General features: G+C 43.4%; 1 protein-coding gene across 2 annotated transcripts; it reads left to right on the plus strand.

Annotated features, from left to right (window-relative positions):
* Positions 1 to 764: 764 nt before the first annotated feature.
* On the plus strand, positions 765 to 11,289 carry LOC134463170 (plakophilin-1-like). 2 transcript variants are annotated; one of them, XM_063216401.1, is made up of 12 exons: positions 765 to 1,082; positions 2,440 to 2,999; positions 3,294 to 3,435; positions 4,757 to 4,964; positions 5,458 to 5,617; positions 5,881 to 5,998; positions 6,706 to 6,870; positions 7,402 to 7,575; positions 8,009 to 8,162; positions 8,675 to 8,873; positions 8,984 to 9,068; positions 10,463 to 11,289. In XM_063216401.1, the coding sequence occupies exons 1-12, from the start codon at positions 864 to 866 to the stop codon at positions 10,535 to 10,537; spliced, it is 2,259 nt and encodes a 752-aa protein (XP_063072471.1). In that variant the 5' UTR covers positions 765 to 863; the 3' UTR covers positions 10,538 to 11,289. The 2 variants fall into 2 exon arrangements, with proteins under 2 accessions (XP_063072471.1, XP_063072472.1); XM_063216402.1 differs by having other exon boundaries at positions 2,443 to 2,999.
* Positions 11,290 to 12,202: the final 913 nt, after the last annotated feature.

The raw sequence follows: 12,202 nt of genomic DNA on the forward strand, positions 1-12,202 counted from the left end.
GCTCAACATATGCTGTCAGACAAACCAATACTATTTGCACTGACTATAATTTCTTCAAGATCTCAACTTGTTCTTTCGGCAAGTATATAAGGGGAGAGTCGGTAGGCCTCTCTTATGCAAGGTATTTATGGATTGCACTGAACAAGAGCAAACTTGTGATGGAGGCACATATATAATATGATGTACTCTGTGTGTGATACATTACAATGTTTGTGGGAACGAACACTTGTGAGGACAGGACCTCTAATCAAGAATGGGGCCCACACTGTTTAACACTCCCTAACAATGTTTTTCTTGGTTATGTTTTTTTTTTACTGGCACTTCACCAAAACCATTTCTTACTGGCAGCATCCCAAAAAAGACATGGTTTTGATAAAGAATCAGAGGAAAGATACGGTGTGTGTGCGTGCGTCTGTGTCTGTGTCTGTGTGTGTGTCTGTGTCTGTGTGTGTGTCTGTGTGTGTGTCTGTGTGTGTGTGTGTGTGTGTATGCATATGTTATGGTAAACTGCCAGAGGATATACTGTATGAGGTAAGTGTGGGTGTGGAAGGTGGCTGCCTACACCACACCTGTGAATTCTAATGTACTACTACGGTATTGTGAAATACAAGAAGCTGGCAATCAGCCTGGGGGCTGGGGCTGGCATCAGACTTCCTAACACAAGTGATGCGACGTGGGGTGGGTGGGGCTAATGGTCTGCTCCACCTTTAATCCATTACAAAAGCACAAACGGCTTCATTTTCCCATCAGTAGAGAGTGGGACATCAAATCGTGCCACATTACAGTGGTTTTTTTTTAGTTTTGTTATTTCAGTCTCTCTGTGTCTTTTTGGATTTCCTCATTCGTCGCACAAACTAACAGAAATGTCACTGGATCTTCTGAAATCTGCACCATCGGACTGGGACACTTCCCTGGCCCTTCCCTCAGACTTTAGTGCTCGATCAGCGCAGCAGCGGGTGATGGAGCAAGTGAATACTCTGAGAGGCAAGACGAACACCCTGAAGGGATCCGGCTCTGTGGTGGATGGATACGGTTGCACGCTTGGGTCATCTTCACCTCGACTCAGTGATCATGCAAAACTGGTGAGCATATAGGCCTAGTATATAGTATATATTATATTTTATTCATACATGTATGTATATAGGCCTATGTAGCTGCTTTTTGCTTGAGTTAATCTAATGGGCAACCTTGTCATTGATATTCCCATTGGAATAAATTGTTGATTGAAGAAATTTAAAATATATGGTATATATACAGTAGCGTATATAGAGAATGTAGTCTACACTGTGAATCTGTCTCAAAATAGCCTACAATTTTTATGTCCATTTGTGATACCCAAGTGAATTGCATAGTGCATTACTTCGACATTACTAGAAATGCACTCAGAGAGTGCAGACATCCGTCAAGGAAGCTGTTTGATAGAACATATGATGTGACACCCTAATTTCATCCTAAGTCTTTCTGCCTTGTTTTTGTGGAGTTAAGACTCGAATGACAAAATTCATCCTATCCCGCAATGGTGAAGGATCTTTAAACAAATTACAAATAAAAATAGATGAATTAAAGATCTATAGTAGCCTACACATACCTAACTCCGAATGCACATAATGCATTTTATTACTTACAAGATTACATCAACTACAATTTCCAGGCCTACTGTAATATTTTGTGTTTAAATAATGCATTGGAAAGACTTTATAGACAACCTTTCCATAAGGTGCATCTGTGCAATCTTGTGTATGCCTCCCCTCTTAGGTTACCATAGTTTTTGGAGTGCTTTGATATAAAGATTCACTTGTGGCTACGTAGGTCCACTCTCTTTATGTCCTGGTTACTGCTGTGTAAGGAAATATCGCATGTGCAGAGTTGTTTAAGGGTAGAAGTAGAAGTACTCTTACAGATGTAATAACAACACTAGTTTGGTCTCACCTTTGTAATATCATACTATTAGTAGTTTGGGTACCCAAAATGTAAATACAGCGTATGCATGGCCTCAAACTATTAGTGGTGTGCGTCTGCACTGATTCGATTCGATTTGATTACGATTCTGGAGGTAACAATTCAATTCGAATCGATTCAATCCGATTCTACGATGCATTGCAATGCATTACGTTTTCTACTGAAAGCAAAGGCACATTTTTCATGAGGCATGAGGCAATACAAGTTGTCAGATACTGAGCAACCTTTTATTGGCTGTTTTCTGTATCAGTCTTGCTGTTTTCAAGGCTTTGAAGTGCTTTAATTTAATTAAACGTTCATTTGCTCCGTACATATCCACAGAAGCAATTGAAACTTGAAATAATATGCCACATCGATTATGCCCCTTGTCAAATCAATTATTGAATTGTCTTGCCCACATTGCTGCATCGATTATTGTTGACACCACTACATACTATACCCCTGCTATCGCCACTTAATCCTTCCTTTGTGCTCCTTCAGCAGTGTTCGAGGAAAGCCATGAGTTCCGTGTCCCAAAGCATGTCCAGGGTCTCCACTGCACGCCGCACAAACAGCACCCTGTCCACAAAGTCACGGCTAAGCATCAATACTTGCGGCAGTGGCTCCAGGTTCCAGATGGAGGGCATCGGCAGCGGCAGCAGCATGCCTGACCTGGGATACCGTTCCCTGCCTCAGTCGCGTAGCGCTACGGCTCTCTACCAGGCCCGGAACAGCAACAGCAGTAGCAGATACAACGTGCTAACGCTTGGCAACTCTCGGAGCCACAGTCCGGTTCTGCAATGCCCAATTCCACAGACGGTTGTGGACGCATCCATTCTGAACCACTGTCCCCTTCCGCCACGCCCGATTCCACAGACGGTTGTGGATGCACCCATTTGGAACCAAAGTCCCGTTCTGCAATGCCCGATTCCACAGACGGTTGTGGGCTCACCCATTCCAGCCATTGTCATCTCGCCTGTTGGCACCATGCCAGTCTTGCCAGACCAGAGCATACGCCCGAAGACTCCGTCAGTGTATAGTCTGGGTCAACATACAATAAGGTTAAAACCATGGATGAATGGGATTGGATGAATGGACTGATAGGGTGATGGCATGCATGGATGAATGAATGAATGAGGCATGGAAAAATGCACACACACACACACTCGCACGCACGCACGCACACATGCATGCACACACGTATGCACACACACACACACAAAGATGCACGCACGCAAGAGGCTAGAGGCAAGAGGCACACACACACACACACACACACACACACACACACACACACACCATGTACAACATGGTGGAAATATTGACAATTTCATCCTTGTTTACGCGACCCATAGGCCTTCCACGAAGGAGATAAAGACGGTTTCGAGTCTGAGGGAGGCAGTGCAGTGCTTGTCCACGCATGCTGAGAACTTCCAGCTGTATGGAGCCTCCTACATACAGCATAGCACCTACACGGATGACAAGGCCAGACAACAGGTGCAGTAGCTTCATCTATGCCACATCAATATCAATGTCAAACCCAATCATGCGGACCAGAGGCTGGCTAAGAGCCTGTACCCCAAGGCCATGAGACTATGGAATTCACAGGAATGGCGTGAGAACTCTCATAATTGCCTAACGTTTACATTGAATTATTTGTTGGGGCTCCTGTTTCAGATGGTGCCCTTGTGCACTTCCAGCACTATATTTCAGTGGGTTGTTAACACGACCATGCGCACTTAAACAGGAACCGTGAAGTGCATAAGTGCACCATTTGAGATAGCACCTACACAGATGACAAGGCCAGACAACAGGTACAGTAGCTTCATCTATGCCAGTGGTTCTCAAACTTTTTCAGATCGAGGACCACTTTGTGCCCCCAAAAATGTTTAGGGACCACTGAATTGACAGTTGACGGGTGCTAAATTGACACTGCTAATTTCGATGCAGATCATTCACTTTTTATTCACAATGCAAGCCTGTCTTATTGTGGTAATAATACATCTGCTATGTTTAACTTTGTAATTATGTTGCAAATAGCGTACTGGTATCTTGTCTTGGAATAGTAGAAATCCCCTTGCGGACTACCTGAGCTCTGTCGCGGACCACCAGTGGTCCCCGGACCACACTTTGAGAATCACTGATCTATGCCACATCAATATCAATCTCAAACCCAATCATGCGGACCAGAGGCTGGCTAAGAGCCTGTACCCTAAGGCCATAAGACTATGGAATTCACAGGAATGGCGTGAGAACTCTCATAATTGCCTAAACGTTTACATTGAGTTATTTGTTGGGGCTCCTTATTTATATTGGGGTTGGGGGAGCTTGTTTATCTATTCATGGGAATGGGGTGTGTGTGTATGTATGGGGGGGGGGGAAGGTATTAAGCACTGGTGCCACAATACATCTCTTGAGCTGTGTCAGTGTGTTTCAGATGGTGCCCTTGTGCACTTCCAGCACTATATTTCAGTGCACTATTAATAGGACCATGCGCACTAACCCTAACCCTAACCCATAAGTGCACCATTTGAGATCCAGCATTGAATCTNTATCAGTCTCTCTTTATGTTTTTCGCTCATATTATTCAATTAGTCTTATTTGCATGTCTGTGTGTGTCCATGTTGCAAAGGCTTGCAAAGAACAATAACATGAAGGCATTTTATCTGTATGTGTGTGTGCGTTTGTGCGCATGTGTGCGTGCCTGCGTGTGTGCATCTCTGCATGCGTGCGTGCGTCTGTGCATGCATGCGTCTGTGCATGTGTGCATGCATGCTTGCGTGTGTGCGTGTGTGCCTGTGTGCTTGCTGTATTGCAGGTGTTGCAGTTAGAGGGTATCCCTCCTCTGGTGGCTCTCCTCCAGAGCCCCAACCCTGTGGTGCAGCAGGCCGCCTCCGCCGCCCTGCGTAACCTGGTCTACATGGACCGCCCCAACAAGGAGGAGGTGGGCCACTGCGGAGGCGTCACCCAGGTGGCACAGCTGCTGCAGGACAGCCAATCAACAGACACCATGAAACACCTGACAGGTGAGAGGTGGCTGTGTGTATACTGTAGGATTGTAGGTTGCACGCAGAACCTAGAAGCTTATGGTATAGTACAACGCAAACATACAACACATCATTTTCTTTTCTTTTTGAAGGTGATAACATATAAAGACAGATGAAATAAACCACTGCATGATGGGGGAAAATAAGAGTAAAAATAAAATCCAAGGCCCTACCATGGCACACTCGTCTGCGTACTACGTACTATATCAACCGGGTTCGAATCCGGCTCGGGTCCTTTGCCGCCCCTTACCCATCTCTCTCTCCCAGCTTGCTTCCTGTCATTATTTCACTATCCTATCAAAATAAAGGCACCCCCCTCCCCCACCCACCCAAAAAATAAATATTTAAAAAAAAAAGCTCACAGGTATACCAAAAAAAGGAAAAAGGAAAGAAGAGAAAAAGAGTATAGTTCTTTGGATCTTTGCAGTTGACATGATGGTGTTTCTGGTTTGCTGTGTTTGGTTTTCTGTAGGACTTCTGTGGAACTTGTCATCTGAGGACTCTCTAAAGGCAGATATCATGAAGAACTGCCTGCTGGTTCTCACAGACTCTGTGATAGTACCTTACTCCACTGGCAATCTCAACAACTATGTGGATACAGAGACCTTCTTCAATGCCACAGCATGCTTGAGGTACATGCCAACGTGCCCTTTGACAGAACATTTCTGTTGGACAGCGATTTTTCTAAAAAAAAATATTACATATCAAATAATATACTGCATAATGTGTATATGTAGATGTTTGAAGATAAAATAAATCCCTACATTTCAACATATTTGTCCCACACACACACACACACACACACACACACACACACACACACACACACACACACACACACACACACACACACACACACACACACACACACACACACACACACACACACACACAGGAACCTGAGTTCAATCAAGCAAGTGTATCGTCAAGCCATGAGGAAGAGCAGCAGCTTGGTGGATGCCCTGGTGTTGTACGTGTTCGACTGTGTGGATGCGCAAAAGTTTGAAAACAAGGTGAGGAAAGAAAAAATGTGTGGTGGAGGTTTATTTGGTGAAGATTCTGAGAAAAAGTCCGCTGCACGACCAGGATTTCTTTTGCTCCCAATATTTTATTTTTTCGTGACGTTTCGGGTTTTACCCCTTCTTCTTCAGAAGGGGTAAAACCCGAATGGGGAAAACCCGAAACGTCACGAAAAAATAAAATATTGGGAGCAAAAGAAATCCTGGTCGTGCAGCGGACTTTTTTCTCAGAATCGTCTAGTCACTTGTGGACCTGCTCCCAGGTCAGACGTTCCTGTGGATGTGCGAGCTTTCCACCATTACCTGGAGGTTTATTTGGTAACACTTTACTTGACATCGGTGTCATAAGCATGCCATTACAGTGTCACAATAGTGTCATGACATGGTCATATATAAGTCATAAACATGACACTATTATGACACTGTAATGACATACTCATGACACCGGCATCAAGCAAAGTCTTACTGTTTATTTGCTATCCCTCAAAAGCACTTCTGGCATTTTTTTTTTTTTTCTACTTTTTAGTCTTCATATATGTAATCGTGTGTGTGTGTGTGTGTGTGTGTGTGTGTGTGTGTGTGTGTGTGTGTGTGTGTGTGTGTGTGTGTGTGTGTGTGTGTGTGTGTGTGTGTGTGTGTGTGTGTGTGTGTGTGTGTGTGTGTGTGTGTGTGTGTGTTTGTGTGTGTTTGTGTGTGAACAGTCATTGGAGAACTGCCTGTGTATCCTGCACAACTTGACATACCAGCTCCAGGCTGAGAGTCCCCAGCTCTTCTCCCGGATCAACAGTCTGTCGACACGCTGCCAAGCGGACGCAGTAGGACCCATCAGGTGTTTCAGCCCACGCAGTCAGACAGTCCAACAGAAAGTACGTTTTGCACCACACACACACATACAGACTTTCTCTCTCTCTCTTTCACCCACACATACCCACCCACAGGTACATTCTCTCTCTGTGACACACACAACATGCTCAATCACTGACTCATAGCAAATGTTTTTCAATGCGTACATGTGTAATGTACAGGGTGCGATTTGTTGGAAAACCAGAAGGGGGGATATGTTTCAGATTTTAAGCTATATCAATGGAATTAGATTAAACTGTGCTTAAAATTATGTGTAAAAAGTAGCGATATCAAAACCAGAAGGGGGGACAATCAACCCCATCCCCGCCCTACAAATTGCACCCTGGTAATGTATATGGGTATGACTGTTTGTCCTCGTGCACTTGTTGTTCTGTATACTTCCTGTGTACTTCGTATCTGCTATGTGATGTTGGCTATGATTATGTCCTCGATTGTTAGTCGCTTTGGTTCAAAAGCATCTGCCTAATGTAATGTTATGCAATGTAATGTACAGATAATATAATGTAATGCCATTGATGACTGGCCTTTTTCAGAGCTCCATATTTGACTACCCAGTGCTGGAGGACAACAACCCTAGTGGCTGTGCCTGGCTGCTGCACAGCAAGCTGCTGGAGGCCTACCTCAACCTGCTCAGGGAGAGCCAGAACCAGCAGAGCCTGGAGGCCTGCTGCGGGGCACTGCTGAACCTCACCGCCAGCCAAGGCACTGTAAGGAACCTCATATAATAGTAGTAGTAGTAATACAAATAATGCAAATAATAATCATAATGATTATAATAACAATAATAACTTTTTATTTAAAGCACCCTTCAAGATACTCAAGTACACTGTAGTACAGTAATAGTGAGAGGGCAAAACAAAGCAATTAACTTTGATCTAATCAACTTGTTTTCTCGGCCTTGCGTTGTCTGTGTGTGCGTGTGTGTGTGTGTGTGTGTGTGTGTGTGTGTGTGTGTGTGTGTGTGTGTGTGTGTGTGTGTGTGTGTGTGTGTGTGTGTGTGTGTGCGTGCGTGTGTCTGTATATATTTACTGTGTGTGTGTGTGTGCGTGTGCGCGTGTGTGTGCGTGTGCGTGCGTGCGTGCGTGTGTGTGTGTGCGTGCGTGTGTGTGTGTGTGTGTGTGTGTGTGTGTGTGTGTGCAGGCCTCCGAGGTGCTGAGCCAGACCATAGTGCGGCGTCTGAGTGGGTTGCCTGCGGTGACGCCCCTGCTGAAGAGTGAGGACGTGGGAGTGAGCTGCTCTGCTGTGGGGCTCCTGGGGAACCTGGCACAGCACCCGGCACTACACAGCACCATAGGTGAACACACACACACACACACACACACACACACACACACACACACACACACACACACACACACACACACACACACACACAGCACCCAGCACTACACAGCACCATAGGTGAACACACACACACACACAAGCACACACACACACACACACACACACACACACACACACACACACACACACACACACACACACACACACACACACACACACACACCTTTACAATACCCAGGCCTGGACTGGTAATCTGGCATACAGATAATTTCCTGTTGGGTCAACAGGTCTCAGGGGTGATGCTTTTGGGTTTTCATATTTTCTGAGTGTCTGGCCCTCAATTTCCCTACTCTCTAAAAAGCACACACACACACACACACATACACACACACACACACACACACACACACACACACACACACACACACACACACACACACACACACACACACACACACACACACACACACACACAGTAACTGTAACATCACAGTAAATCTAAGCTGTGTGTTCCTCTCTCAGCTCATAAGGCTCTAGGCCCCCTCGCAGACTTCATCAGCGCTGGGGTCCCAAACATGTCTGAAGGTGGGTCAGAGGTGGACGAAACCATGGCGACCGCATGCCTCACCCTTCACGCCTTGATGATGGCCGACCAGAAGAATGGCAAGGGGTTGCTAAGCAACAGTCTGATAAACTCCCTGAACAATATGAGTTACGACGGGTAAGTACCACAGATCTTCTCAAAAGTTGTTGATTTTCAACAGATGCTTAAAGTTTGATTTCAATAGTAAGATTGCAACAGATTTTAATGATGGTGTTTCGCCCTGCCAGACAAATGGAGAAGACCAGGAATGCGTCCGCATTTCTCCTTTACAATTTCTGGAAACAGAAGAGTTTCCAGAGCTCTCTGAAAAAGGTGAGTGTGTATCATAAAGCAGGTGTAGCCCTCATGCTGTTTTGCAACAGAACCCATTTGTGTCTTTACAACAATCCCCAGAAGCAAAGAGTAGAACTCGCACACCAGCAGCCGATGCAATAATTGATTTATTGCTTTACATATGTACAAGTGATCAAGGTGCTACCCAAAAGTGCAAAACGTTTTCGGTCACCAGACCTTCCTCAGTGCAAACAAACAAAATCACAGAGGACTTCCTTATATAGAGTTCACCTAATAGGTGCTAACCATGTCAATCAACAGTCGGTTAGGTTGACGTGTACTGACAGTGTTGGAGGATACCAAAAGGCATAGGCCTATGTCAAAGGAGACATTGGTTAGTTTAAGGCATAGTCCAAAAATAAAAAATACATAATGCGAGTGACATTTATGTCTGGTCTGGTGACCGAAAACGTTTTGCACTTTTGGGTAGCACCTTGATCACTTGTACATATGTAAAGCAATAAATCAATTATTGCATCGGCTGCTGGTGTGCGAGTTCTACTCTTTGCTTCTGTGGATTATCGCTTTGGAACCAACGCACCCACAAGGACTGGAGTTATTGGCGCGACACCCCTCTGTCTTTTGTCTGTCTTTACAAGAAAGAATGTTTTCAACATTGATTTTATGGTGGTAATGGTGTAAGGGTGTGTTAGTTTGTCTGCAGCTGCAGCTGCACCTTCAACCTCGATTTCATTCAAAGAGATAAATTGAGTACACTGTCTGCAAAAGAGTTGGTCTCTCGATTAGGGCTGTTGCCTGAATGACATTTTTTTTACAAGATAGAAATGTACAGCCTGGTTGGTGAGAGGTGAGACTCATAAGACTGTAAACTTTTTAAATAACATGCTGTACGTGATAGTACATAGTTTCCATCTGCCTGTGATCTCAACACAGGCGGTTTCACAAATTAGCTCATCAAGGGATGTGGTTATTAGGATCAGCTGGTTCCTTTTATTGGCTGGAGGAAAAATGTAGTTTTAGTATCTGCACAGGTGTTTCCACATCTTCCCACAGCTGGTCTTCAGTTAATTAAGGTACTAGATCCGTGTATGCAGGTATTTTTAAATGCTGATATTTGTTATCTGTTTCTGTGTAAACACGACATGTGGATAGAAATTAAAAGCTCCATTGTGACATTTGTGCGTTTTAGCCACCTACATGGGATATTCTTTCCGAAAAGTCAGAGTGGCCAAAGCCAATGTGTTTTCAAAAATATCCATAGTACTTGTAAACAACTTCTTTCTAAATTATAGATGAATGCTGCTTAATCCCTAACCCCATTTCTCTCTCCCTCTCTCTCTCTCTCTCTCTCTCTCTCTCTCTCTCTCTCTCTCTCTCTCTCTCTCTCTCTCTCCCTCCCTCCCTCCACATAGAGGGGGATGCAGAAAAGAACCTTTGTGAACGACACTACAACAGCAGCTCACAGATCCATGGTGGTCATTGATTAGTAGTCTTCAGAGGGGAAGATACCGCACACTCTTGTCCATCATGCTGAATTTTATTTATACGCACAACATTACGGCCAGTGTGGCCTTTCTCAAGTTTTTCTCCTCTTCTCAGGAGATTATGTTTTTTGGTAAATGGTTGTTTGTAGGTGACCTTGTTTGTGAATGTTGATTGTGTTGTTTTTTTATTTTTATTTTGATGAATTTTCATGGAACATGGGTCAAAAATAGTTAACTTAAAATTGTTTTTTTTTAATAATAAATATTATCCTGGTGATTGATAGATAGTTTGCCAGTTACTCTTTCAAGTAGCAAAAAGCACTTAAGGGTGTTGTCTTGAGCTGCCTTTGTAGATGTCTGCACTCTCTGAGTGTCATTCTAGATTGTATTTATGAGCACATGTTCACTACATTTCAGTCTTTATATGGGTGGCAGCACTAATGGAGTCATTACTGCCTTAATAAGGCAAAGTACAGTAACTACACCAGAAACTGAGAAACATGCCTTCAAAGCCTTGGTATTAGGTTGGAGATTGTATTTACTGCAAATTTGCCCATAGTATTATATCATGGGAAAATGTTGAACTGTAAGGCTTTGCCACAAGATAAAGGACGTGTTATGTAGACCATTTTCAGTATAAAGATAACTTTGACAAAATATGTAGTTACTGCACTTTACCTTTGTACAGTCGAATATGTGGTATGAGGGTGGCAGAGAGTATATAATATAAAAAATGTTTGATTCAATCTATGTTTGCACACATTCTAATGTATTGTTGTAAATGTTTTGTTTTAACATATATCCAATAAAAAAAACCTTTGATGGAATGAATGCGTAAAGGTCATTTATATCATGGGTGATCATTGGGACACGGGTTAGTTCTGAAGACCCTCTTTCATCCCTTGACTGTCAGTAATTTATTCTTGAAAAGTCAGACAATTCAACGCTATTTATTGATTCAAAGGGCATGCACAAGAGTTCCTATGAGCCTGGGCTACTAGTCCATGCACAAATGGCTAATAAAGAACTTTGAAATTTGAACACTACACGCACATCAGTAACACAGGTGCTGGACCAAACGGAAGATAACAACAATGTCTCGTATTGTCATTGACTTTCCATTCTCAGTTAAATGACTATTGTGAAGTGTGTTGTTCTCAGTGCTGGGATAATTGTACTGAATATTTTGGACCACAGTCATAGTATAATAGCCTAGACATCTCAACGTCCCTAGATGACAGCAAATGTGATTTACAGCCTATAGTGACTATCTGTTGCTTAAAGGGACACTATGCAGGAAATGGTCAAAAAAGGTACTGCAACTATGCTGCTCACAGAAACTGGGTTTCCTGTTGCCAAATTTGATCTTTTTATGAAAGTTCACTAAGAAATAAACTAATATTTTCTAGTATGGCCCAGGTACAGTCATTTTTGCAGCTAAAATGGCTATTTCTGGAAATTCAGAAGATCCCCCTTTTCATGTATGAAAAGTGCCATTTTTTCAGTCATAATGAATACTGTGAATTTGATGGTGGTGGTAAGTATTCATGAAAAAGGTAACATTAGTGAATGGGTAGCATGTATTCTGTAAATAAACAACTATAAATCCTGCACAGTGTCCCTTTAAGACTCTGTGTGATAACTATGTTGTAATGATGTAAACAGGAA

The sequence above is a fragment of the Engraulis encrasicolus genome, chromosome 14 (genome assembly GCF_034702125.1).
Source record: "Engraulis encrasicolus isolate BLACKSEA-1 chromosome 14, IST_EnEncr_1.0, whole genome shotgun sequence".
NCBI lineage: Eukaryota > Metazoa > Chordata > Actinopteri > Clupeiformes > Engraulidae > Engraulis > Engraulis encrasicolus.